This window comes from Cebus imitator, unplaced genomic scaffold (genome assembly GCF_001604975.1).
Source record: "Cebus imitator isolate Cc_AM_T3 unplaced genomic scaffold, Cebus_imitator-1.0 Scaffold10, whole genome shotgun sequence".
In the NCBI taxonomy this organism is placed as follows: domain Eukaryota; kingdom Metazoa; phylum Chordata; class Mammalia; order Primates; family Cebidae; genus Cebus; species Cebus imitator.
Window position 1 is genome coordinate 774,318 of NW_016107325.1, and position 27,827 is coordinate 802,144.

The 27,827-nt window shown below is 43.8% G+C and overlaps 2 protein-coding genes across 6 annotated transcripts; both read right to left on the reverse strand.

Moving 5' to 3' along the window:
• Positions 1–1,232: 1,232 nt before the first annotated feature.
• Positions 1,233–10,906, reverse strand: NR4A2 (nuclear receptor subfamily 4 group A member 2). Of its 5 annotated transcripts, none has more exons than XR_001830542.2 (8): positions 9,356–10,906; positions 7,502–7,625; positions 6,123–6,988; positions 5,192–5,321; positions 4,639–4,802; positions 3,510–3,712; positions 2,944–3,001; positions 1,233–2,794 (listed from the first exon to the last, which is right to left on the reverse strand). XR_001830542.2 is itself a non-coding variant. In XM_017547137.2 (8 exons), exons 3-8 carry the CDS (start codon positions 6,984–6,986, stop codon positions 2,538–2,540), a joined length of 1,722 nt encoding a protein of 573 aa, XP_017402626.1. In that variant the 5' UTR covers positions 6,987–6,988; positions 7,502–7,625; positions 9,356–10,906; the 3' UTR covers positions 1,233–2,537. The 5 variants fall into 5 exon arrangements, 4 of the variants coding, with proteins under 4 accessions (XP_017402626.1, XP_017402614.1, XP_017402620.1 ...); XM_017547137.2 differs by having other exon boundaries at positions 2,944–3,122; positions 4,714–4,802; XM_017547125.2 differs by having other exon boundaries at positions 2,944–3,122.
• Positions 10,907–14,122: 3,216 nt separating this feature from the next.
• LOC108316798 (translation initiation factor IF-2-like) lies at positions 14,123–27,533 on the reverse strand. Its single transcript, XM_017546919.2, has 3 exons — positions 27,495–27,533; positions 19,141–19,740; positions 14,123–19,050 (listed from the first exon to the last, which is right to left on the reverse strand). Exons 1-3 carry the CDS (start codon positions 27,531–27,533, stop codon positions 19,000–19,002), a joined length of 690 nt encoding a protein of 229 aa, XP_017402408.1. The 3' UTR covers positions 14,123–18,999.
• Between the last annotated feature and the right edge of the window lie 294 nt (positions 27,534–27,827).

Below are 27,827 nucleotides of genomic sequence, written 5' to 3' on the forward strand. Positions count from 1 at the left end.
GCTTTGTGGCTTTACTTGGGCATAAGATGTGAAAATAAAATGATATGACTAGTCTCATCTTTTCAAGAAAGCCAAGAAATTGAAAATTTCGTTATTATTTAATTTCTTAAGTGGCCACCCTATTTGTCCCTCAGATACCCAGAGAAAAACGCATCTTGTAAAAATAATCTTATATTACCACCGAAACCTCCATTCTCTTTTTTTTGCTGACCCACAAAACGTGTCTTTTAAAAAAGAGGGGAAACAAGAAAAAGAAAACCATAGCGCTCTTGTAGCAATTTACAGTTCTAACTCTGCATTTTAAAAACAATAACGCTCTTTGTAAATTTCAGTGACCCAGATGCCAGCTGTAATTCACCAGGGTCAGCAAAGGAGACCATCCCCATCTTTCGCTCTCTATGAATTCACAGCTGCCCTAAGGCAAAACTCGCTGGACCTTGTCTGCCCAAGGACAAGGGTTCCGAGCTGAAGCGACTTCTACAGCAACAGTTTCCTTTCTTTTTTGAAAGTTGGTGCTGGGTGGAATCCTAGAGGCCCAGTTACAACTTGCTTATACCAGGCCCAGAAACCAACACATAGATATTTTATTATATACCTGAGAAACTTACAAGGCAGAAATTCTATTCTAAAACTACAAATTGCACCTCATCACCATCCACTGAATGAAGAAAATAAAGAGTTGTTAGAAATACCTCAACTGAGTTCTGCTCTGTGCCAAAGTAACTCAAGGCCCAAAGGGCCCGAACTGCTTAGCCCTTCAGCCTTGACCCAACAGTTGTAAATTGAGAAACTAGAAAATTGGAGATACGTACAACACTCTTCAAATCCGTGTTGACTTCCTGAGTCTTCAAAAGATACTTCCTAATCACTGTGCAAGACAAGTATTTGACAAGACTCTGACCTTGTACAAGTTCAAAAGCTTTGGGGTCTCCAGAACACCTCTTCTGAAAGCAACATTTACTTGCAAAGTTAACAGAAGCGTTGAGATTTTCCAAATTGATTATTGTAAATATAGATCACAAGACTGGAAAATTCTGGTTAAGAAAAAATATTCTATTGAATTTTCTGGATAAGCATTTCAGTTCACCTGGTTTCTTTTGCCGGAATAGACTTAGGCTGTCTGTTTGAAATTCAGATGTTGAATAAGCGACCTGTCCCAAATTAATCTCCAACTGTTTATGTTATGTCAGCGGTTAGTCATTATTTTTTCCTGACCCAAAAAGAAGACAAAATTCTGTTCATTTACATGGTTTATTGTTGTAAACATTAAAATTGTCTTTCTCAAAGAAAGAATTTATCAGAAAAAAAAAAAATCAGCGTCTCTAACTGTCATACACCATAGAAAAAAAGGCAGTGACTCATATCATATGCCATACTAGAAATATACAAAGAAAAACTACAGAATATGGCAGTATTAAAATTCTTACTCAAACATAAAATAATAAATTAACTGACAATTTTAGACATAAAAAAAATTCAAAGTGCTCAGTAATTTCCAGGGAGTTATGTATATTATAAGCACTCTGGAAACAGTCAAAAGCTGCTGCATGCAAGTTTTGTTTAGCTTAAGACAACAAAATAATCAAGATATAAACTTTCTTTTTATCAACATCAACGGTACATACAACACTTACAAACAAGGAATGTTGGACGGTGTTACAAACACTATGTGTCCCTTTTGTCAGGATTTTCTGATGTGTAATACTTGTGCCCACCTATTTTACAATTGAGAAAATGTTTAAGCTCAGATAACTACCAATCTTTATAAAATCTAACAGACTACATAGTGTCTGAAATACTATTTATATAATATAGACATTACTGAAATAGCAAGTGCCTATAACATTTTCAACCTAGAATCAACATGCTTGTCCCTTTTTTATGTATTTTCTTTTTTTTTTGCAAACACACTTATCTTTTAGAATTTGTAATATTTATTCATAAATAGGCACAAAATAATTTAAAAAGCCAAACTGCAATGGGTAAATTTACAAGCCTTTGCCTTCTTCAACTCATGCCACCCACGCAACATTTAGTTTTACTATATATTACAGCTTTCTTTACAGCAGAAAACTTTGAAGTCTTGTTAAAGGGCAATAGTTGTGGGTCCCCTTAAGATTGTGTGTGTGTGTGTGTGTGTGTGTGTGTGTGTGTGTGTTACATTTGTCTGAACTGCAACAACCAAGCATGGCCAAACATTTCCCATCATACATTATAGCAATCTTTCTTCTGAACAATAAACTGATTTTTAAACTGATAATAAAAAGTTTATACCACTGTATTGTGTGTAGTCCATGTTCTAAATCCAGGATGCCCCGGAGCCAAAATGCCCTTTCAGGTTCTGCCTGCAGGTTAGGAAATAGCAACAGTTTTTGTTTGTTTGTTTTCTTTAGGGATCAAAGGTCTGGGAGGGTTACAGAAATGGGGGACAGCTTGAGCTGAGACAGCTCACAGGGCTACCTCTGCCCATGTGACTTGCCCCCTCTGGACAGTTTCCGTTATCTTTCCAGTTCTTTTGAAGTGCATGGGAGGAGGTCTTAGAAAGGTAAAGTGTCCAGGAAAAGTTTGTCAATTATTGCTGGCGGTGGCACCAAGTCTTCCAATTTCAGGTAGAAAATGCGCTGTAGCCCCTGTGTGCAAAGGGTACGAAGTTCTGGGAGCTTCCCCAACAGTTTGGACAAATAATTGGGGCGGTTCAACCCCCCATTGTTGAAAGTCACATGGTCTTTGAGACAATTTACAATCTTGTTTTGCAGTTCTTCCACTCTCTTGGGTTCCTTGAGCCCGTGTCTCTCTGCAGAAAACATAATCAGAAACAAAAGAAGAATGTACGAGACAGTTAGCTAGTTGGCAAAGCCAGAGAGGATCTGTGGCAAGGGAAAGCCAGGACAAATCCTGCTAGGCAGATCTGGAGGGGAAGTGCCCTGCGCCTGCAGTACTGACCTGTGACCATAGCCAGGGCAGCAATGCAGGAGAAGGCAGAAATGTCGATGTTCATATTCTGCAAGTTGGAGGAGAATTCAACAATGGAATCAATCCATTCCCCAAAGCCACGAACGCATTGCAACCTGTGCAAGACCACCCCATTGCAAAAGATGAGTTTACCCTCCACTGGGTTGGACCTGCAATTAATACCAAAGAGAGAGAGGGGAGAAAAAGAGAGAGAGAGAAGCTAAACAACTAATTACTTGAAGAGCAATAAATGAGGGATTTAAGAGGCACCTAATTACTGAAGAGTTAATAAAATGTAGACCAGTGGACCTTGAAAGGGTTTAATTTCATAACAATCAAGAACGCCCCCTATCCCACCTCCATTCCATTTATCCAAGGCTTCTGGGTTCGCTCCTTCCCTTCTCTTTTTTTGTTTTCTTTTTCTTCCTTTCTCCAACTTTTATTTCCTATTCTGTCTTTTTCTCTACCCCCCACCCCCAGTTTCCCTACCTCCCTTTCTTTTCCTTTCTTGATTTCTCTCACAGCCTCCCTTAATCGTCTCTTTCCTCCCTCATTACCTGTATGCTAATCGAAGGACAAACAGTTCTAAGAAAGCTGATTCAAAAAGCAGGTCCTGGTCGGCTTTGGGTAAGTCTGCGAAGCCAGGGATCTTCTCCGCCCAGCCCCGGATGATCTCCATGGAGCCAGTCAGGAGATCATAGAATTGCTGGATATGCTGGGTGTCATCTCCACTCATCTGATAGTCAGGGTTCGCCTGGAACTGGAATTTCATTTTAAAAAGCACTTAATGAGGTTCTCTAAAATATATAACCCGTGAAATTGCTAACCCCGTTTCTAGTAGGGGAGCCAGGTTTTTATAACAATTAAACCTCTCTCTGACCAGTAAGGAAATTAGATGTTCCGGGGCAATTAATTCAATTAGGGATGGTGCTACGAGGTCGCTGCTTTAAATATGTAAATTACCATTTCCATACAGACTAAATACAGTGCCATCCAGCCCTGGGAAACGTTCACTCTTATCTTCACAAAACAATTGACACGTTAGTATTCATGCTAGTCCCAGAGTGGGCCTCGAGCTGAGTCGCCCTTTTGCAAATCTTAATAAAATTGCAGTCGGTATCAGGTTTGCCCAACATACTTCCTCCAATTAAAGTCCACATATTTTTCACAGCTGGAGTAAAAAGGATCTGACCACTTGATCCCCCACCCCACTGCCATTCTTTACACCCTCTCCTTCCCTTCCCTGACCCCCAGAGAGGCCCCACATTCTTCCCCCGCACACTGCCAGGAAGGATGGGGATTAAAGCATCTATCTCCATGGAGGACTGAGAATAAAGTAGACTGGGACGCAGAGTTTGCACAGCCCCTGGTTTTCATGCTAGAGGCACTGGTGCATATGGTAGGAGTGGGGGCGGGGGTGGGTAGTTGGGTAGTAGGAATTCACACAGCTTCAAACCCTGTGGCATGTCCCCCTCCTCCTTCCTCTGTCCTGTCCTCAAGTCTAGGCCCCCAGCTACATGGATTGTCTGAAGGTCTGAATCCTGAGGCCCTGATCAGAGCTATGAGGCATATAGAGCCTTGCTTGCCTTCTTTACCCCATTGAATCTGAGGTTTAATGGTGGATATGGGGAGGGGTCCTGCCCATCTGTCGGTTTGTCCACAGGATATCCCCCGCCAGCTTCTTACCCTGGAATAGTCCAGGCTGGTCATAGCCGGGTTGGAGTCGACATGGGCCCTGACGAGGGCACTGATCAGACTCACCGGGGGCGAAGGGGGAGAGGGCTCCTGTGGGCTCTTCGGTTTCGAGGGCAAACGACCTCTCCGGCCTTTTAAACTGTCTGTGCGAACCACTGCAAAGGAAGAGCCCTGTTAGCACCGCTTTCCAGAGCCCAGACCCAGCTGCTGCCTCGACCCCTCCCCGGGGAAGGCCGCAGCCGCGGGACACCAGGCTGAGTGACACCAGGGCCCCACTGCTTGTAAAGCCTTTACTGACGAGAAGCATTAAAAAATGCGGGGTTATTTTATGTGTTCCTCCAAATGGGTCGTATAGTTAAAGGAGAGAAGGGCCTGGCGGCTTTCTCTAGGGGAGACTGGGCAAGCAGGAAGCTGCAGGGTCCTGGAGGCCAGACTGAGGGGGGCCGGAGATCCCCAGCACCAGGAAGTGGAAAGCGATGCTGGAGTATGAGCAGTGGTTTCCTAAGGGCGCAGACTGGAGGGTCGGCAGCTCCCCGCAACCTACCTTCTTTGACCATCCCAACAGCCAGGCACTTCTGAAATCGACAGTACTGACAGCGATTCCGGCGCCGCTTGTCCACTGGGCAGTTTTTATTTGCTAAACACACGTATTTTGCATTTTTTTGCACTGTGCGCTGCAAAAGGAGACAATATAGACCAAAATTTTTTTTCTTCTTTTGAAAATCAGGCAACTCGGAGAAAATTTCTGATATGTGGCTGGGGTCTACGATTCATCCCCACAAACAAACACATACACACAATTCCATTTTATTTTATTTTTTTTTATCTCTTCCTTTTCTTTTTTTCTTTTCTTTTTTCCTCCCCCAGGGCATTTAACAGAAGAAAATTGATAGCGTTAACATTTGAGCTAACCTTGCCGCTCCTTGCTGTGTTTTATATGCCAAGAGAAGGAGAAGGAGACGCTCAGTAAATACAAATCCGTGGGCATTCATATTATTTACATTCCTTGGAGACCTTCTCTATTTAAAATGATAAGATTATTCAATCAGGATGGCGAAATAAAGAGATCACTTAATTTGACCATAGGGAATTCTGTTCCACTTGGTTAGCTCAGACACGGTTCTCTGTCCTAACCAATTTCATTCTGAACAGGGAAGACAGCTCCTAGCACATGCAAATGACCCTCTTCCAACTCCGGCTCCAGCAACTTCGGGCGGGGGCCAGCCGGGTCCGCTGAGTGCGAGGGGGATGCGACCCTGGCCTCCCAGTCTTTCTGCTTCCCTTTCTCAGACACCCGGAAGTCCCCGCCGCAGCCCTTGGACTCCTGCAGGGTAGTCTCGGCGGACCCTGGAGAGCTGGGCAGTCCCGGGAGAGCTGGTGCTGGGCTGAAGGCACCTAGGCAGCGGAGGGCACACTCCAGGGTCCCGGGCACTAGGGGCTCCCTACCTGCTTACTCCGCTCCCGCCCTTGCTCACCTTAAAGAAGCCTTTGCAGCCCTCACAGGTGCGAACGCCATAGTGTTGGCAGGCCGCGTTGTCGCCACACACAGCGCACAGCCCCTCGTTGGAGGGTGAGCCCCGCGACGGCGGCGAGGGCACCTGCGTGTCGAGCAGCTGCGACGCGTGGCCGATCTGCAGGCCCGGGAAGCCCATGGACGCGGGCTTGCGAATGGGGTTGGGCACGGCGAAGGTCTGCCCATCCACCACGTGGTGGCTGCCGGCAGGCTCCGGGTTCATGGGGACGTGAAGAGGCCCGTCGAAGCGCATCTGGCAACTAGACACCGGAGTGCCAGGAGGCGACTGCTTAAAGGAGAAGAGGGAGAGGCGGGAGACTGGCGTTTTCCTCTGCTCGATCATGTGCGTAGTGGCCACATAGTTCTGGTGGAAGTTGTGAAGAGACCCCGGGTCGTCCCACATGGGGCTGTGCTGCACCTGGAAGCCCGGGGTGGTGGGCGTCGGGGGCGAGGAGGGCTTGTAGTAAACCGACCCGGAGTGCGGCATCATCTCTTCAGACTGGGGGGGCAGGTGGCTGTGTTGCTGGTAGTTGTGCATCTGAATGTCTTCTACCTTAATGGAGGACTGCTGTCCGGACAGGGGCATTTGGTACAAGCAAGGTGGCTTGACGTCGTAGCCTGTGCTGTAGTTGTCCATAAAGGTACTGAAGCTGGGGAGAGAAGTGGTGGCAGTGATTTCAGTGTTGGTGAGGTCCATGCTAAACTTGACAAACTCTGGAGTTAAGAAATCGGAGCTGTATTCTCCCGAAGAGTGGTAACTGTAGCTCTGAGAAGCGGGGCTGGCTCCTTGAGGCGAGGACCCATACTGCGCCTGAACACAAGGCATGGCTGGAAATGAAACAGGGTGATACACACTCAGCCTGGTCAACTGAACACTTTCTCCCGGGCTCGGGTACACCTGGAGCTACACCGGCAGCCCATGGCAGTCAGAGAGCCAGAGAGCATGTAGGGGTGCGAGAGGAAGGGCAGGAGAGGTAGAATGCTGCAGAACAACAGTGTAAGGTGTGGAAAGACTGACCAAAATAAAGACCCAGAGCTAAAAAGCTCCTGAGGGTCTACACTCCTGGGTATTTCCAAACATGTCCCCCTTACCCCGCCCTCCCTTTTTACAGTCAATCCCACTCAGGTGAGCCTCTTCTCTGAAGCTCAGGTTCAGCAATCTCTTTCTAGAAATGATCATCTACAAATCAACTTGATTTGCACAATGAGAAAGTTGTTCCCGAAGGCGATGGGTTGAGACAAACCTTAAGTTACAGGGTTTGCCAAGAAGATCTCCTTGCCCTGTTTCTTGATTTTTGGGGAACTCAGGAGAGGAAAGGAAAGAAATTAAGTTGCACTGACCTTCAGCCGAGTTACAGGCGTTTTCGAGGAAATTAAAGGTGGACAGTGTCGTAATTCAATGAAGGACAAAGTTTCCAAGATTTTTAGAAAAGCAATGGGGAGTCCAGTCTGTCCAATCTCCTCCCTGAAATACAGACACAGGAAGCTTCAGGGTATCTCCCTGACAGAGATTCAGCCGGGCATATGTAGACTCACCAGGCAGGCCCTTCCATGCCTTCCCTGTTCGTCTTACTGGAAATGAGTGGGAAGCCTTTACCAAACACGGCACTTAAAATGAATGTATAAAAGAAATACCTGGAAACAACAGAAAATACTACCCATTGCACTGTGTAAATCCTTGCAGAGAGAGGGTCCTGCAAAAGGAAAGCTAGTCCATGAACTCATTTAACATTTATGATGTAATGAATTGGCCCCTTTGCTAGAATGTAGGTGGAGAGGTCATTTTCATCTTAGGTTAATTCAGACCTGAGTAAGAAGACTAGAGTCTGAAAATACAGCCCTAGAACCTTCTCTTGCATTTTTTTTTTTTCCTGTGGTGAAACTGCCTCTTCTTTTGGTAGAGGGGGAAGAAAGTTGATAGAAGTCAAGAATATAATATGAGAAAACAATCTTCACTCTTACCAAATGTCAGAAAGGCCTGGACTGAGAAGGCAATTTCAGTGGAAGCATCCGCATTTCTAAAGTACTTTTGACAGAGCACTGGGATTGGAGCTACAGATAAACTGATGTTCACTTTTCCAGAAAACTTGTCTTTCAGCATCTTTAATGGCCACCAGGTGGGAAGAGGGGACCCTACTTTTCCAAGACCATCTTAGGTCAATTGTAGAGGGAGGTGCATACTGCTTATATGGTATTGGCCCCAATATTAGAAGTGTTTCCCAGCACAGCAAGATGAACACCTTCCCCATAATGCCTTCCATGATCTTCCTTACTGGAACAAAGCACTCTTGTGTCCTAGTAATTTTCAGATGTTCCCACTTGGAATGCATTCTAGAGCATAGACAATCTTATTACTAATGAAAAAGAAAGCCAAATATTCTCTTTCTATTATTTCCCCTCCCCCACAATCTTGCTTCATAGTGGTGGTGGGAGGTGGGGAGATAAACCAGAAAGAGCAGAAAGGAGACTCGACCCCCACAGCCCTTAGAGATACGCCTGTGTTGGATATTAACTCCCTGTTAGCGCCACAGTTTCATAACTGTACTCTTTACATATTCATATTCTTTCTCTCTCTTTCTTTCTCTCTCTTTCTCTCTCTCTCTCTCTCTTCCCTGTCTCTGACACATTCGCAAACCCAAGGACAGCATATGTCAAAACCAGAAATTTCAGACAACTTAGTAACAGGACACTCAACCAACACCACCCTTACTCAACAATACCCGGGAAACATCGCGCGCTGGCAAGCCACGGAGACACGGTTCCCAAGCAACGCATAAACTGAAGAACTTTCTCTCCCTGACAGTTTGTGGGCAGCTTCCCTCGTATACATAGGACTTGGAGTCTCCGTGTCCACAGGTCACAATCAGTTCCTCACTAACAGCAGCAAACTTTCCGACCATTTCCGCGGGCTAGTCCTCAGCTCCCAAACTGTGGAGTCTCCCTTCCACGTCCACCAATGAGGAGCCTGGAAGCCTCCGTCCGGAGCCAACTCCCCCCTAGTGCCAAAGCCCGACTTCGAAAAAATGCTCCCCCGGGTAACTGCGAGCAAGCACTCCCCATCCTTTGGTCCCACTCTCGCTAAAGCCTCTGGCTCCCACTTCCAGAGGACCTGACCCACACACGTGGAAAGAAGAGACGTGCAAAAGAAGGAAGAAGCATAAAAGAAGGCGAGCTGCATGGGCTGCACCTACTCACTTAGGAGTTCTCCGCGTCTCTCTTCATTCATTCAACTCTGCCGAAGTGCAGTTCCCTCTGGGAGCCTGGGCGCCGGGGTCGGGGAGGAGACGGCGAGAAGGGCGAAGGGAGCCCAGACACCTCACGCAGGGAGGGAGCAGGGACAGGCGGCCGGCTGGGCAGGCAAAAGGGACCGCGGAGCTGTGCGCGAGCCGCCGGGCGGACTGGCCCTGGCCGCCAATGTGCCTTTGTTTATGTGGCTCGCGCTGCCGCTGCCAACATGCACCTAAAGTCTCCGCGCGTCAGCGCGCGTCAGCGGCCCGTTGCCCAATCGCCGCGCCGCCGAGCTCCCTGGACTCCTGGCCCGCGCTCGCTTTGGTATATTTCCGACCTGACGTCACGAATAGGGCCGATTTTAAGGTGGGAACCGCACTGCGTTCACCTTGGTAGCCAGCTTGGGTGGTTTTTGGTGGATTTTTTTTTTTTTTTTTCCCGAGAGAGGTGTGACCTCTCCCAGGTCTGTGCAGTCCGCAGCGCCGCGACACTTCACTTTCCCCGAAGCCCCCGAGCCCTCGCTGCGGCTCGGCAGCGCACAGGTGGGAGGGCGCAACAAAAGCCCGGGCGGAAGGGAACGCCGGCGTGGACCAGGTATCCCGCACCTGGAGCCGCACGGGACGGGAGGTGCCTTGCAGCGCCCTAACTTCTACCTACCCTCGTCACCCCCTTAAGCGGAAGAGCATACAGATGTCCCATGACACGAGACGCTCAGGGGGCTCAAGCAGTTCGGGTGGGATTTCCCTACGTGGTTCATCCCTTTACTCCCTTTTCCTGTCCCAGGCCGCCTCCTCTTCTGGCATATATTCATTCTCTCTCTCTCTCTCTCTCTCTCTCTCTCCCTCTCTCTCCCCTACCCCTCCTCCCACCCCCCACACTGCCATCTGAAAGGGAATGGGAGTGGGGGTAGGGCCTATTTTTCTGTTTCCTTCTTTCCATGTAGTGCCCACGTTCGATTGAGGACGTGGTGCATGGAGGGGGAGAGGAAGGAAAAAGGGTAGACCGACTGTGACCCAGCTCTTTAGAAACCCCAAAAGTCAGAGTGAAGCGTCGCCCCTTTTCCTTTCACAGACAATGCAGCCGAGCAGCAGGCAACAGGTGCGCCTTCTGCAGGAAGGTACTCTGATTCCCACCTTCTGCAAACTCTAATACTTTCGATACTCCTCGGTGTCCACCAACTTGTACCCCTTCCAAGAGTTTTAGGGAAATAAATCGACCTTCGTTTGAAACACAAGGGCTATCACAGCCTCAATGTGAGAGCCCAGAAAGGCTGGACAAGAAAAGCCGAGCGGGTGGGGACTGGGAGAGCGTCTCTTCAAAGCTAAGGTGTGAGCCTACAGCCCAGCTAGGAGAGGGGCCCGGGCGGGCTGTGGGAGCGTGCCACACGTCCGCGGCCGTCGGAGTCGCCGCCGATTCTGCTTCGCCAGTCACTTCCCCCGCCACGCCGAGGGCGCAGGGAGCTTTCTAGCAAAGTCAACGCCGCGACTCCAGAAGGCAAGCCCCATTCCTCTGTCTCCCGGCCCGAGTCGGGCGGTCGGGCGGCCTTCCTCGGGCTTCTCCCGCGGGGTTGGAATAGGCTGGGCCTTGGGAGTGAGAGTTCGGAGGCTCCCCCGCTTTTCTACTCGCGCAGAGCGTCCCAGCCGCCCCTCCTTTCTCGGCGTGGCTCGCTTCCTGGCTGCCTGGACCCTTTTGCAACTCGCCCCCCTCCTTGTGTTCTCAGTGCCGGCCGAAAGCGCCGGGGAACTATTCGGGATCCCCGGCTGTTCAGCCCTCTTCCGTAGCCCCGCCTTTGCGTACTCCCTGCTGCCCCCAGCTTGCCGGAGGCTGGGAAGGCGTTGCCATCAGATGCCCTGCGGCTGCCCCAGGAAGCCGCGGGCTCTTCTGCGCCCCAGCCTCGGGGAAACCTGCGTGACCACCTTAAGTTTCCCCCAGATGTTGCGGCTGCTGCTGCTGCAGCCGCTGCCGCCGAAGCTCCGTGGTGCCCTAGCGGGCGCGAGAAAAAAATAAAACCAGGAAGTGGGTGGGGGGGCGGCTTGTGGTGGCGGGTGAGGGTGTGTGAGTAGGGGATGAGGAGGGGAGGGCGATGAATAGCGTATTAGCATGAGCTCGGTAGCGTCAGCGCCCCGTGGGCAGAAGCGATTCCACGCGAACGAAAGGGAAAAAGTGAGAGTTTGGAGAGCAGGGGAGAAGGAAGGGGGTGGGGGTGGCGGTGACGCAGGGGCGCAGGCATTGACGCACCGGCCAGGCTGGGCCCAAAATAGCAGCAACTCCAGCTCAGAGGCGCCCTCCCGGGTTCCCTTTCCCTTCCGCGAGGGAGCAGGGCGCGGCCACGGGGAGCTTTCCTTGATCCCCGCGGTGGGCCAGGATCCCGACCGCTATTTTCAGGCAGTCGGAAATTCAAGCACAGCCACGCCGAGATGGCAGTTATTATTTTTTAATATAGTCCTAGGAAAGCAGGGTCCGGGAGAACTTCAAGGCTGTAACCACCAGCCTCCATACACAAATATTCCGGTCTAAGTAGATACATTCACTGTGCACGCTTCCCCCTCCCTCATTGCTATTAAAAACACATTCAGTTTAGGTTGGGTTGAGTCTGGGACAATTTGAAAAATGCCCTCTCAGAGAGCTGAAAAGTGTCCTGGAGTTCTTGCTCCAAGGAAGCCAAATACTGTAATATGATGCGTTATTCTTTAACAGGAACCTGTCGAGTGCGGATTCCTGATAACAGCCTTTGCCCAAGTCTTAATGCAACCAAGATTGAAGGGTCGTTTTCACAGCAGCTTATTATAACAATTATTTACTGGGAATGGAGTGATTAAATATAACATTAAAATGAGAGAAATCGGAGACCTTTCTCATCTATTCTACCATCTGTGTAAGAGTTCTCTCCTCTTCAAAGTCCTATTCTGGTTTCTAGGAAGCTTTTACTGTTTCTCAGGAAGACACGCCAGATATAAGACTGTTAAACTCGCTTAAACCAATTTTGAATAAGCTACTTCTTAGGCTGGGGCTTCTGTAGGGCCCAGATGAGCTGGGTTGGAAAGGATCCAGCATATAGATCAGAAAGTGTTTAAAAAAAAAAAAAAAAAGGCCACGCTCAAAACCCCACAGTAGCACCGCCAATGTGTGTGTAATTGACTGATCCAGTCAGTAGGGGGCCTGACTCCACAATGTTCAAGAGAATCACACACACACACACACACACACACACACAAACACACACACACACACACACACACGCACAAGCTATTTACTACCTAAGCTAAACCGAAGAGAATGTTACAGGCCCAAATAATCGTATTGTGCTGGAATTCATAAATAACTAAAAATCTTTGATTCTCTTCTATTTTCTCCAAAAGGGAAACAGTTTGAACACATGGGATTAGGTTCACAATAGATTTTATTTATTTCTTCCTGCTCATGTTTAACTCACTGTTAGATCACAGGAGGAAAAAATCAAACTGGTAATAAAATCTCTCATTTTATCACCAAGCAGTTCAAATTGGCCTACAGTTTGGAAAAATGAAAGCATGTTTTAAAATCCTATGATTACATGTTTAAATAAATTATAGTTTAGAAAGAGATTCCTGTGGATGTATTTGCTAGTACATAAGAGAATGCTTTTGTGCATAGAGATTTAATTACACATATGGATTCAAAATGTAGAATTGAACAACCTTTCAGAAAATGTTAAAACGATGCTTTAGGCTAAAAGAAACTGAAATTCTGCATTTATATGACTACAACCCTTCAAGATTCTTGAACATAAATAGTTCAAATAAAGTATTTTATAACTCGATTAAAATGACAATAACAGTTTTTTCAGGCCCCTACAGCTGATGTAACTTTAAACTATTGCCATGTATAAATGTGTAAAGTTACCCCACAAATGAAGATCTATTTTCTTAATAATTTTTAAAATAAATGGGAGTAAAAATTGGTCCTATCCTCTTTTGAAACCAACTGAAATAAATTAAAAATTATTGCTAATAAGAAACACTATTGGATGACCACAGAAAAACATTTAGGAGGGTAATGTTACTATGTTATCTTTTATGATATTAACCAATATTAAGCAGAACATATTGGTATATATAAACATATTTTCATTAAAAATCAACATAAATAATATATATACTCACAGCTAAACCAAAATATTTTATTTTATGCATGGCTAAGCTGATTATACTTAATAAAATTGAGCTTTTGGCATAATTTAGAAAGCAAACATGAATGTAATCCCATAGGATTTTCTATTTTAATGCATGGGAAAGAGGCCTTTAGGGAGTTATTTCACCATTCTTCCCAAATAAACTCAGAATACACCTTACAATGCAGATACAGTGAAACAGACATATCTGTTGTGCTGTTAAGAGTTGAGGCAACTTTAAGATTTTTCATAAGAAAATTACTTAGTAGAATCTATTGTTAGCATTAAAACATATATTTTAAATTACATTTGGACAAACTTTCATTCACAGCGTTTATTGCCATTGAGCAGTTAAGTTACATTACTGATAGAAGCAATAAATTTTCACTTTGAAAAAAACCTGTTTCTGAAAATACAAAATTAGTTTTTACTAGTGAAAGGTTTTTTGTTGTTTTGCTTTTGCCATTTCATTTACATTGACAGGATATTAACTGACAAAATTGTTTCTTTCTCATAGGATGCTCAAAGAACAAGTCAATTGCGTTGTTAATATTCATATTTTGGGTAGTTGTAGATTTATTCAGTATTACTCAGCCGATTTTTACCAAAAACCACTTAACGCAAATACTTTAAAAATTATTTTACTTTGATATAGAACTCAGTACTAGAAATGTGTAAAGATGTGCAGGAAAAAAACAGCATTTTTTTTCTAGGAGCATCTTCTTGTGAATTAAAATTATAAAACTAAACATATGGTAAAACCTCATGCCACTCAAAAAGTATTTTGCATAATAAAAATCCTTCATCTTTTTGTTAATACTTGACACACAGTAACCAATTCCTAAATACTTCCTTTTAAATTAACCACTTAATATTTTCTTAAGAACTATTTTTTACTAGGCAAAGAAGAATAACTTTGGTTTTAGATTTCATTGCTAATTTTAGTAAACGTGGGCATCACTAAAATGTATATAGTCCTAAAAGACATTTTAAAGGTTCTAAAAATAAGTTGCTACATGCTAAGAAAATATCAAATATCTGCAAACTCTAAGAGTAGTTAATACCATTAGTAACACTATGAGTATTAGATAGCATTTATTTAAATGTAGATAAAATACATACATTTTGCAAGTTTTTATATGTAAATCACAGCTGGCTAGTTTTGGTTCTATCTTTAATGATAACCGCTTTTTTTTTTTTCCTCAGAGTAATTGGTGGACAGAAATGTCTCAATTTAATTTTAAAAAACGAATGTATTGATAATATTGCAACAGAGACATATATGCCCTTTCCTCATCAAAATTCTGCAATTATCAAACCTACAATTTTAACACTACAAAAGTAACTTAAAGCAAGGACCCTTATAGTGATAAGTAATAAATCTAATTACCATATCCTTTGAATAGATGTAATATAAATTTCATTGCTCACTTAAAAGTTCTAAAGTTAACAGCATAAACTTGAAGTTGAGTAATTAAGTAATCCTTATATAGACACTTATTAAAGTATTTATACATATTATCTTAAATCTACATCTATCATTTTGCCAATTAAAATTAGGACTTTAATTGCAATTAAGTAATTTAATTGCCAATTGAACAGCAAAATTGCTAAGTGACTAATTTTAATGCCTATTTTAATTACCAATCATGACTGGGGAGGGAGCTAATCAAGTTACATCAAGCAGTACCAGAGTAATGATGTGAAAAAAAAAAAAAAAAGGTAGAACAAACATTCAAGGCTACATGCTTCAAAAAAAGAAACATAAATTAAATAAATGCAAACACAATCCTATAAATGTATAAAATACTGTATTTCAATATCTCAATACAGAGCATGAAAGGAAACAAGATTAATTAAAGAAGTCCCTGTCAATCTTCAAAGTAAGGACAACCAAAGTCAAATTTTTATATGGTATTTACATGACACCCATACTAACCTAGATTAAAAACAAAAGCTATATACAGTTGGGAATAAAAGGCTGTTTCCTACTTTGCTGGTGAACTATTCACAGACCGGCAGTTAAAAAAAAAAATCTTAAATGAAATACCATAAAAGAGAGAAACAAGTTTCCAAATGCAACAGCATGGATTTTGCATTTGAAAAGCCAACAGGGCAAGTGCAACTGAGCACTATACTCTTTCCTGGTTGTTCTTCTCAGCCACACTCACTTAAATGAAGAGTTCTACTAGAGGCCAAATGCCTATCCATAGCTGTCCCACGTTACCTTGAGAAAGACAGACACCTGGCCAATCATATTTTAAATGTATTCATGGGTAAATAAGAAAGCAGCTAGGATTACATCACATTTAAAATTACTTAGCATGGGGTATATACCTAATTCTAATAGTCTTTCTTCATTCTATTACAATAAACATGCCCACTCAAGATAAAGGCCAAAAACCACCAGGCAATCAGAAACACTGGTGAAAATTTTCTTGGACAACACAAACATATTTTCAAAAGTTTTTACATTCAGACTAATTCTCAGATTAGCAATATGGAAGGGCAATATTAGAGAAGGAGGTGAAGTTGAGAACTCAAAAAATAAAATGTGATTCCCTGTAGACAGTAACAATTCTAGTACTTTCTGGCTATAGGGTTTCCCTTGGCAGCCAGCCACCTCATTTATAGTAACATGGGTATCAAATCTTCATTTAAAATAAAAGGCATGCTGCAAGATACGTATTTTATTTTTGTTGCCATATATACATACCAAAAATATACCTAGTTATGTCTACAAAAGGGCCCAAGATTATTAATGAAATATATGTAAGCCTATAACTTGAGAAAAAGCAAATTGTGCTACTTGGGATTTTATTTACTAATGGACTTCAATTCTGAAATGAAGCACAGCAGGACTTTCGGCCTGGCTTTTGAAGAAGGAACACTTTAATAATCACTGGGCCTGACAAAAGACTGCAATATCTGTTCATGACAATAACAGCTTTATAAAGCAAGTTCTGTGTGACTGATTAAAGGACATACTCACTGCCTATTCAAAAGTCATGGAGATGGAGTCATTATTGACAAGCTCACCATCACTACTTATCATGTTTAAAACACATCAAGTGCAGATGCTACAAGGAGAAATAAAACCTCAGCCATTAAAAGATACAAAAAACAGCTCCAGAAAACATTGCCATAACGTAGGTATATTTTAATGTGTGCTGTATAAGCTTTTCCCCTATATACACACAAAAAAGATTTTATTTGATAATAATTATTAAAAGTATGAAACTAACTCAAGCACTAGGTAACAAATCAGCCATTACAAAAGAAAAAAAAAAAAAAGGAGAAGCATCTTCTTGTAATTTCAAAATAATTCTGAAAGAACATGATATATAGACAAACCTTCAAAATGTTAACACTTTCTGAAACTTGACTGAAAGTAAATACTTTTTCAGACTGTTCATGTCTATTTTAGTTATTCTGCTGGTCATTAGTTTACATGAATTAATGTTTACATAGTGCCAGAAGGAAAAAGTTTTAAAAGAATATCTCTAGCTTTCAGATATCCCTTTGTAGGCAAAAGTAAACATAAAGTTTAGCAATTGTAGTAAGTTAGTTTACTTTTTTGCCCTTAAGGTATTGTCTTTCCGTGTGATCTGTGTTAGTGAATAGAAAATAAAGGATACAATAAAAGACAACCACGTTTATAATCTGAGATTAAAGGCAATCAATTAAGACATTTTATTAGTCAGCAGTATATTTAAAAATGAGACATGTGAAATATTGCAGAATCATTCCACTAGGAGAGAAGCAGCAACTTAAGTATGTTGTCACTGACATGTTGGTAGGAAAAAGCAAACTACCAGTACCACCATGTACATGCTTCAAATTAAGCTACATCAATAGTGAGTGCATGGGGCACTGGATACAGAAACTGGTTTGATGAGGAGGTGCTACTTAAACATTTTCTGTATTTCATATTTCTGAGAACTGTTTTCTGTAATTTCCAAAGTGTAGGAATGGTTGAAGTTTGAAAATAAATGGAGAATTTCAAATAGTTAATGAATAGATTTAGGAGCTATACTGAAACAACTAGCAGAAAACACATTTTCCGGAGTCCTTTAATTTTGTACGCTTGAAAGTATGGTTTTCCTAAAGATGGCTAATTCCTGTTTAATTAACTAGCTCTGGAAGTCATATTTTCCATTTCTCCATACTTCATCTATTAACCGGTTGATTGGCAATTTCCGACACAGTTTTGCTAAACTTTATGAATTCTGCTTCGTCCAGAGGTAGAAGGGGAAAGGAAATGGGCAATACAGAAAGATTTTACAGCCAGAATATGACAGGGCCCCTCAAACTACAAATAGATGTTGTAGAATTTGAAATGTAGCTCTGTAGCTCAATTTATACTACAGAAATTGCGAGATGCTATCTTCCTGTTGTTATAACGTATCAGGTCAAGGGATATAAATTGTACCAGGTAATTCATTTTGCTGTTCAGAGAGTCATTAAGTTCCTCCCAGAATATATGTGATTGATATCCCTGGAGGTGAAAGGCTAAAGGAACCATATGGCAACATGTTGCATTCCGTATGCTATCTGCCCATCCGTGCTTAAGCTGTCATTAGCAACATCTGTACCTTACGGAAATCCAGCTGCGCCGACGACGGCTGACGGAATTGTACTTGGGGGGGAAATCTAGCTTAGCGCCATTAACTCGAGACTCAGAGTCTATCTACCAGGACGGATGGAAGCTTTCACAATTAGACGAGACGACACAAATGCTTTATTAAAGTTTAATTTTGAACTTCCAATTAGCGAAAGTGCATTACAAATCGATTGCAATTTCCTAGAAGGTACAGCAAGTTCTCTGCCTGCCTGCCACGTGCGAGGCGCTCCAGAGCGAGCTTTCCCTGGCTCCCGGCAGCTGAAAGGGGATGGATGGTTCAGAGCCGGTCTCCGCGTCCCAGGAAGTCCCTAAAATCCGCGCCGGCCCCACCTTCCGCAGGGCGGGGGCGTTCACGGCCTTTACCCGCCAGAGGTGGTGGGGCAGATGTAGGGGGCCGGTCCGCAGCCTTCGCGGAGTGGGGCGACGGGAGGGAGCCGCCGGGGGAGGAGAGGCGGGGGAGGAGAGGCGGGCGGGCTGGCCGCGAGAGCGGGGCCTCTATTATCTCGGCTTCTCGGGAGGAGCCTCATCTAGTCAGTCACGCAGGAGAAGTTTCTCTTTCGCTCTTCGCGCTATACAAGCCGATTGGCTTCCTGCGCGCAGGCGAGGGGGGCGGAGGAGGGGGAGAGGAGTCGCAGAAGGGCCGCCAGGCGTTCACACCCACCCCTGCTCCCCTCCTCCCGCCCCAGACAAAGCCCTCCACTCTAGGTCCAGGGTACGTTACCTGCCTGGCGCTCCCGGCCCCTCGGTCACCGCATCCCCCCGCTGGGCGCGCCTGGTACGTTCCGCTCCCCGGGCGCACAAAGTGGCGCCCCAGGCCGGATAGGTCCCCCTCTCTCGTTACGTTGGGGCGGTTTGAGGGTGGTGGGACGCGGGAAGTGAAAGCGGAGCCTGAGGCAAGGGGAACTTCCTGATGAAATAGGAAAAAAAAAAAAGTCCACAAGGCCCGGGTCCTGGCCGGGAGTGAAAGAGGCCGATTACCTTTCCGGGGGTCGCGGCCGAAAGGAAGGGGAGCCGGGGAGTCGCCCGCCCCCCTCCCCCGGCCCCCGACGGCGGCGGCAGCTGCACACACAGAAGCCCATTGTCGCCGGCGCCCGGCGCGCAGCCCCGCGGACTCGGCCCCGCGGCCAAGCGCGTCAGCGGCCCCGTCAGCCCGGCCGGGCTCCGTGACGCGCGCGCAGCCCGCGCTATAAATAACCACCCGCCGGGCGGCTCGGGCGACTTTCCAGTGACGCTAGGGCCGAGGCGCGGGAGGAGGAGGGCGAAAGGAAACAGTAAAACCGCTCGCCAGCCTCCCAAGCCTCCCTCTTCCCTTCCCGGGCCGCCCGCGGCCCTCCGCGCCGCGCTCCTCTTTCCCCGCCCCGGCCCGCCCTGCGGGGAGCGCGGGGAGTAGGAGGGAAGGAGCCTGACGAGCCAGCTTCCCCCACTGTCGCCGGGGCCCCGGGGCGGGAGGGGGCTTTCCCCGCACCCCGGGGTGGCGAGGAGGGAACTTGGCGACAAGTTTAGCGAGGGGATCGCCGTGTTCCTTTCTAGTCGAGTTAAAAAGTCCCGATGCTTCTGTAGCTCTCCTGCACACCTACTCTAGTACAGGTCGGAGGTGTTTTTGTGGTAATAAGTCCTCAACCGAAAATAACAGCAAAAAATCTGTCGTCTTCAATGTAAGCATTATCTAGGTTTTAGTGGGGCCGGCCTTGCTCTAGCGTTTTAATTTGGGGGGTTGTATTATAGAAAGGGTGCCCCATAAAAGCAGCGTGGGCATGGATTCCAGGACCCAGGCTCGCAGCTCCGGTGTAATTTACAGGTCTTTTTGGCCTAGAACTTAGCATAGGCCTGGAACATAGCATAAATGAACTTTCTAAAAGTCTATAATCTCAACGTTAAAGAGATTACTTTTTAACTCTGGACTTTAATAAAGGCTCCCACTTAAAAAGACTTTCTCTGTAGGAAAGTATTAATATTTTTGTGGAGACTTTCATTGCTAACTTCCATATTCAGCCAATTCTGTTACACGCGCTGACACTTGTGTTACTCATGAAGGAACCCATATACAACTGGTGGCAGCCTGTTTTCTTGGGACCATCAATTAATAGACTATTAAAACTCTATTTCGTATTGAGCAAAATGTGTCAGCTATATGAACACGTTTTCTGAGGTGCTGATATAGATATAGATATAAATTTGCAGATGCAAGCAAGGTGTTGCAGTGACTTGGCATGCGTAGAGTGAGTTACAAGTATTGAGGAAATGGTTCTTAGTTCACAAGTGAGGTATAGGAGAAGGTTCTCTGAGCTTGGGTTTAGAAGATCAAGAAATTTAAGAGGTTTTTTTGAGGCTGAGTTTCACTTTTGTTGCCCAGGCTGGAGTGCAGTGGAGCAATCTCAGCTCACCGCAACCTCCGTCTCCCGGGTTCAAGGGATTCTTCTGCCTCAGCCTCCAGATAGCTGGTATTACAGGCATGCACCACCACGCCCGGCTAATTTTGTGTTTTTAGTAGAGACAGAGTTTTTCCATGTTGGTCAGGCTGGTCTCGAACTCCCGACCTCAGGTGATCCGCCTGCCTCGGCCTCCCAAAGTGCTGGGATTACAGGTGTGAGCCACCACGCCCAGTGAAATTTGGGTTTTAATTGTGTCTTCACTGTACTTTTCTGTGCCACCTTGCAGAAATCATAGCCTTTCTCTGCCACACTTTCGTCATTAAAATTAAGGACTGGTGGTTCCTTTCTAAGATGCTAAAGGATATTGTTGTGTCCAGAGATAAAGTTTTATCAAACAAACATAAACACCCAGTCTCTCATGGGAGACAGGCAACAAATGTAGATTAATTTGGTCTTCTGACATTTTAAATTTTTGTACATCTTAAAATATATTAGGACCACTTCAGGAAAAAAATGAATTAAAATATCCCATTAAAACTATTTTAAGAGGAAATAATATTTGTTACAGTCTGCCTCATTTACAGGACAGCAGACGTATTTACAGTCTAATGATGTCACAGGCCCTTTCAAACACCATGTTTCTTCATGTGAGCAAATGGATTATGGGTAACAAAATGCAGTAAGACCACTTTCTCCAATTTTGCTCTCATTTCTGGTTTGTGTGGCTTTTAAGGGGAATGTTTCTGTTGAAAGACACTGAATTGTTTATCACTAAGTGGTGTTACTGAGACAAGGGCAAGTTTTCTGATTTACCTTATCAGACAGTCAGAATATGTCTTATTCTCCTGTCTTCTGTCTTCAGGTTGGTGAACGCAGAAAACATAAAAGTGGCAAAAATAAGTTTAGAGCCAGAACATTTGCTTCACATAGACACCACCAAGTGTGATCACAACTAAAACTTAACCAATATTTTTCCAGTTCCAAAAGCACATCTGTCTCTCTTTCTCATAAAATGTTTGATATGTCTAATTTAACTTAGCCTTAAGGTTTTCTTCTGCTCCTTATAAAGAGGTATTTTTCCTTCACTGCTATTTTCCTGAAACACTGAGCTTCTCTCATAATTTTAAATTAAAGCCCTTTTGCTTACTTCTTATCCCTTTTTAATGTGATCAGTTCCATTTTCCATTATTCTTGCCCTTAAAAATTTAATGGAATGAGAACTAGCACATACTGGTGAAATATGAAACATGCCCAATTTTAGGAGGGAGGAAACAAGATTAGCTTTAGAGCCAGTAGAAATATGGTAAAACAACTAGTTTCCTCAAAACAAACAAACAAAAATCATGATGAAATTTGTGAAATAGGGGACTGAAAATATGGAAAATATTTTATCTAGATCTCATTGATAACATAAAGCTTGTTACAATGTTTCAAACATAGTGAATGTTTTAGAATGTGAACATTTCCCAATCTTGTGAAGTTTCTGTCTACCTAAGGTTAAATCCTTTGAAAGACTCCTCTACAGCAACAGTATTGAAGAATTTATTAGAGAAACTACAGTGAACTCTTGCCTTATTACTCAGTTAATCCTGATCTATATTTAGAGAGTGGTGCCAGCCAGGTTGAGGCTTCAAAGGAATGAGCACAAATATTTACCATATCCTGTGCAGTAGAGTTTTGGTGATTGAAATGAAAATTCATCTTGGAAAATATCACTGAAGTTATAGTATAAGCAAATCTCAGCAACCTTCAAATGGATAAATAGAAGGTTAACAAGAAAAGTGATGAGGGATTCTCAGTATTCCAAATGAAAGAAAAGGGACAACTCAGGTTTAGAGGTAGGAGCTTTCTTAATTTAAAAAGCCAAGAAATTCAGGCAGGCAGTGTTCTTAATGAGGTTGACTAAATTCAGGAAAATTACAGGGCTCCTAACATCAGTTAGAAATGTGGACATATACACACATAACTGGCTCTTCTGACAAGGCTGTCCTGATTTTAATGGGTAATGCCTCAAGCTGCCCAGACTTTGGTATTCCGTTGATGGGAGCCACTGCAAACAACTTTATTCTTCCAGTATAAATTATCAACCTCCAACTAGGATTTGTTAACTATTAATTTTTAAAAATATTTTGTGTGGGTTTAGGGTCCTAGACTTGTTTGCCCTGGGGTTCACTCCTGGTTCTTCTTTCCCCTCCTCTGGTCCATGTCACAGGGACACTAATCCCTGCAAACCGCATTTCCAAGCTTCCTTGTGAGCTGGTTGCCAGCTGGGTTTGAATGGCAAGCTGGAGGAGGACAGTGGAGAGCTGGAGGGTGGGAAAAGCTAGGCTGTTCCCCACCACACCCCCACATTCCAGCTCTGGCCATGTGACCCATGACCTCTGACCCTGTGCCCAGTGTTCCTTTATTCTTTCATCTTTGGAGTCATAATGGATTCATCCTTTTGAAAAATAACTGTCCCTTTTTTGGTTTCTTAGCTCTGTTCTCACCTGGTTTACAAATTTCTTGAATTAAATGCTCCCTATGTTAAATACTTAGAGCAGTTTCTGTTTTCCTGGTTGGAGCCTGCATCCATATATCCCTTTGACAGGCATTACTGGACCGTATACATGGAAAATTCAATTATTCCTTTTTTAAATGCACTACTTAGAAGTACTAATAAAGGGTTCAAGTCTCAGAAAAGCAGGATAAAACCTAATACACTTTACAAAATCAATTTCCCAGGGGCATAATATTAAAAATTATAAACACAAAATATTACATAACTTTACATAAGTCAGAACAGGGCATATACATAGCTGAGGCTGAGACATAAATTCCACACCAATAAGAAGGGTGGCATGTAACACCTATCAAGGCTTAATTTACATCATGCACTTGTGAGGCCTACTCATTCACCAGCTTGTTTGCCAATGGCCTCCACCTCCTCAGATCTTGAAAGAGAGAAAGAGAGAGAGAGAAAGAAAAAAACACCTGCATTACTAATTTGAAACCTTATTGTATATGTGATTCCTTGGAATAATATTTTGAAATCTACGTCATGTCTGTATTTTTTTTTCTCCCTGTATTTTCCTTCTCCCTGTATTTTCCGGTATTGCTTCTCTCCTCCCTCCCCACCCCTGTAAGCAGATCTCTTGCTGGGTGTTCATTGTCCCAAGAAGAGGTGAAAGGGAGTACAAACAAAAATCTATAAATATTTCTGGCTTTGTTTTATAAAATCCTAAATTCTTAGGAAAAAGAATACAAAATATCTGGGAAAAGCTTCTTTCTAAAACTGTAAGAAGGATCCCCATGGGCACATACAAGGGGAGACAGAATGATTAGGTTTCCTGAGGGAGAAACAAGGACCTAAAAGCTGAAACTGGGGAGTAGCCCAAGAAAGAAGAGGCCCAGGGTAGACATGGCAAAGGAGTCTCATGAGGTTGTGGTTTTAGCATCCGGATGTATCATGGGAGATGAGTCATCACACAAATACTACCTAGACCTAACTCATCTGTACTAAAGATTGCACTAGCTCTTTCAGTTGACCAGTCTTCACCCCAGGTAGCCAAAGTGACTGGTCAGGACTTGTACGGGAGCCACCAGGAGGGATCTCTGTAATTCTTTGTTCTCTGTACTTGAACAAATATAAATTGCCACCACAGGGCATGAGCCTGTTGGAGAACAGAGCCTACACAGAGAAAACGGATCCAAGAGTTGAAGATGGAGAAACTGGGTTCTGAAGACCTTTGAGCTGTTTCTGGAGTTAGACTGATTACTGGACTCTCAAATCATACGAGTAAATTTGTTCTCTTTCAGGTAAAGTGAGTTTGGATTGATTTCTGTCATTTGAAATGAAAAGAAGCCTAATTAATACACTCATCTCCAATACTTGTTCAAAGCCTTAGTGTGGCATAGGCAGTACAGAACTCAACCTGTTGACCAATATCAGTGCATACACATATGATACCAATTTATTAACTTACTGCTACTGGGCCAAGGAAAGGGAGTTGTAATATTACCACACGTGTGGCATGTCCGAATCAAATTGGAGTTCCCGCTTTTGTTTAAACTTCTAGGGAGGATGGAACTCTTCTTCCCACAGACATATTAAACCCTCTTATCATCACCACTACAGAAAATTCAGCAGTCAAAGCAAGAGACATGAAAACATAATAGCCTTTGTTCCCTGTATACCTCCCACCTTTTTATTGCTGCACCCCACCTCCGGCTTTTACTCCTAGTCAGCTAATAGTTGCCCATGCTGCGTCGTGCACTAGCCCTTTCCTTAGGCTGGAATGTACTTCCCAGTACTGTCTACCCTTCTAGGCCCAGCTCCAGTGTGCCAGCCTCTGTGAAATGTCCTCTGTTTTTTTGTTTGTTTGTTGTTGTTTTTTGAGACAGGTTCTGGCTCTGTCACCCAAGTTGGAGTGCAGTGGTGCAATCTAGGCTCACCACAACTTTCACCCTTCAGGCTGAACCCATCCTCCCACCTCAGCCTCCTGAGTAGCTGGGACTACAGGCACATGCCACCACACCCAGCTAATTTTCTTATTTTTTGTAGTGATGAGGGTCTCACCATGTTGCTCAGGCTGGTCTTGAGCTCCTGGGCTCAAGCAATTCACCCACTTTGGCCTCTAAAAGTTCTGGGATTACAGGTATGAACCACCATGTCCGGCCTCCTTTTCTGTGAAATTTTACATTTTACCTAACAGTGACATGATCCTGCACTTCATACCTCCCATGCACGTACTCTAAAATGGATCATTTACTTGTGTCACACTCTGTACATCTTTCTATTTCCAATTTTTTCTGTTTATTTCTCTAGCTCTCCTACTACGAGGCTCAGCTCCATGAATGCAGGAATTCTCTCCAATTTATCTTGGAATTTTTAGGGGCCTGGCCATTAAGCTATCAATAATTATGCCTAGGGGAAATAAATAATCAAATACATTAAATGAATGACTGTGGAAGCAGAGAGATTTGTATATTTTTATAGCTGAGAACTTAGAGTTCACCTAATTCTGTGAGGTAAAATGTTTTGCAGGAATAGCAAAATTATAGATTCTAGGAGAATAAATTTTTTAATTTCATCAGAACCCATCACATGATAGCATTCTGTATTTTATACTTGCATAAATCTAGTAATATATCACAAAGTTTAAGAATCCTTATTCTTTAAATTTGTCTATCTTCTTTATTTTAAATTGAAGACCTTCTTTTATTCTCTTGAGGCATTTTATTTGCTATATATGTCAGATTCCTCTCAAGATCTATACACTATTTGTGATTATATAGTATTTTTCTTATAGCCAAGAACCCAAACATTAGTTCAAATAGTAAATAAATTCAGAAACCTTAAAGAACCAAGGTAAATATAACTGAAAAAATGACTCTCTACCCATTTTATGCAAACACACACACATACATTCATATACTCGATCTTTAGTAATCCAACAATTTCAACATCTTTGTGTAGGAAGGGAGCTGCTGTCACATGAAAAGGTTACAGATGGATCCTATTTCGTATAGACTTGAAGAAATCTGGGCACACTTGGAATGAGGAGGATGAATACTGTGGAAATTGTCAATAATCTGCATGAAAATGTATCCAGTTGTCTTCATTTAGGATTGACTCAGTATAGACTATGCTATATTGGGGGAGATACTTTTCTTCTTTAATGTGAATTGTCTTTGGTGATAATCATTTGCCCTTGAGATATATATGTAGAATCCCATAGATGATCAGAAAGAATTAGGTGGCAAATATTCACTGCTACCAATGGGCAAGAATTGGAATGAAAACTCTGCAGAGACTGTGCTGTGAGAGGGTTTTTCTGTAGCATTATTTTAGACTGCCTGCCTTAGACTTTGGGAAAGGTATTGCTAAATATAATGTCCCGTGGGTTGCACTGGTTGAGGAAAGGGGCTGGACCCTTTATGAGACAGACTGCCATAAAGTTGTAAAGATACATACCATAGAGAAAAGACGAAAGATTCTTTTAAAGAGGAAAGTACATATGCAATAGTAGACCTTGAGACAAGGAAACCTGACTAGCAATCAGAGTATACTTTTAAGGGCATCTCTGTGAAAATTTTAAGTTTTTTGCTGTTCATTAACTACTTGGAAAGTTTCATGTAGTGCAAGGGTCCCAAGCCCCCAGGCCACAGAACAAGACCTAAGGGTCCTGGCCAGTTAGGAACCAAGCTGCACAGCAGGAGGTGAGCAACAGGGAGAGCCAGCAAAGCTTCATCTATATTTATAGCCACTCCCCCTTGCTGGCAGTATGCCTGAACTTCACCTCCTATCAGATCAGCAGCAGCATTAGATTCTCATAGGAGTATGAACCCTATTGTGAACTGTGCATGCGAGGGATCTAGGTTGTGTGCTCCTTATGAGGGACCACCTAGTTGCAGAAAAACAAGCTCAGGGCTCCCACCAATTCTACATTACGGTGAGTTGTAGAATTGTTTCATTGTTTATTACAATGTAATACTAATAGAAATGAAATGCACAATAAATATAATCTGCTTGAATCATCCCCCCGACCCCAGGTCCATGGAAAAATTGTCTGCCATGAAACTGGCCCCCAGTGCCAAAAAGGTAGGGGACTGTGGATTTAGTGGACAGTTTTTTACCAACATAGGGAAGTGTAACCTTCTGCACACTGCACCTCCCCAAGGCCAATGTTGTGGCCCCAACATCCTACTGGGGAGAATTCTGACAAATAGCAGGGAAATGTGCATCAGCCTGCAGAGGAGCATGGAGGAAAATGTGGACTGTAAATGAGCTATGGATGCTTAGGTAACTCAGGAGTGGATGGGGAAAACAAAACAAGAAAAAAAAACTTTGTTCTCAAGGGCATCAGAGCTTCCTATCAATTCTACCTTTAAACACCACCCACACCTCCAACTTCTACCAAAGGGAAAAAAAAAAGTGGCTGTTTCTTTCCTCTTCCTTTAACTTTCATTATTCCTTACCTGGAATTTGGCAACAGCACCTATGTTGCCTCTTGTCATCGGCCTCTCCCTCCTTGCCCTGTCCTGTGCTTGCTGAACACCTTCTTTATAAAGGTTGTCTTTCTAAAGAGCCCTGAGGCCAGTTGCAGTGGCTCACACCTATAATCCCAGCACTTTATGGGGCTTAAGAAGGCAAATCGCTTGAGCGAGGAGTTCTAGATCAGCCTGGGCAACATGGAGAAACCCCCATCTCTACAAAAAATAGAAAAATCAGCTGACATGATGGCTATGCCTATAGTCCCAGCTACAGGCTGATGCAGGAGGATTGCTTGAGCCAGGAGGTCAAGGCTGCAG

Coding starts and splice junctions, on each gene's coding strand:
- LOC108316798 (XM_017546919.2), bottom strand. CDS start 27,533: ATGACAAGAGGCAACATAGGTGCTGTTGCCAAATTCCAG. Junction 19,741..27,494: donor GTGCTGTTGCCAAATTCCAG/GTAAGGAATAAT, acceptor GACCTGTACTAG/AGTAGGTGTGCAGGAGAGCT. Junction 19,051..19,140: donor CGGCCGCGACCCCCGGAAAG/GTAATCGGCCTC, acceptor CCCTTGCCTCAG/GCTCCGCTTTCACTTCCCGC.
- NR4A2 (XM_017547125.2), bottom strand. CDS start 6,986: ATGCCTTGTGTTCAGGCGCAGTATGGGTCCTCGCCTCAAGGAGCCAGC. Junction 4,803..5,191: donor TGTTGGGATGGTCAAAGAAG/GTAGGTTGCGGG, acceptor CTTCCTTTGCAG/TGGTTCGCACAGACAGTTTA. Junction 3,123..3,509: donor GTCCTTCGATTAGCATACAG/GTAATGAGGGAG, acceptor TATTAATTGCAG/GTCCAACCCAGTGGAGGGTA.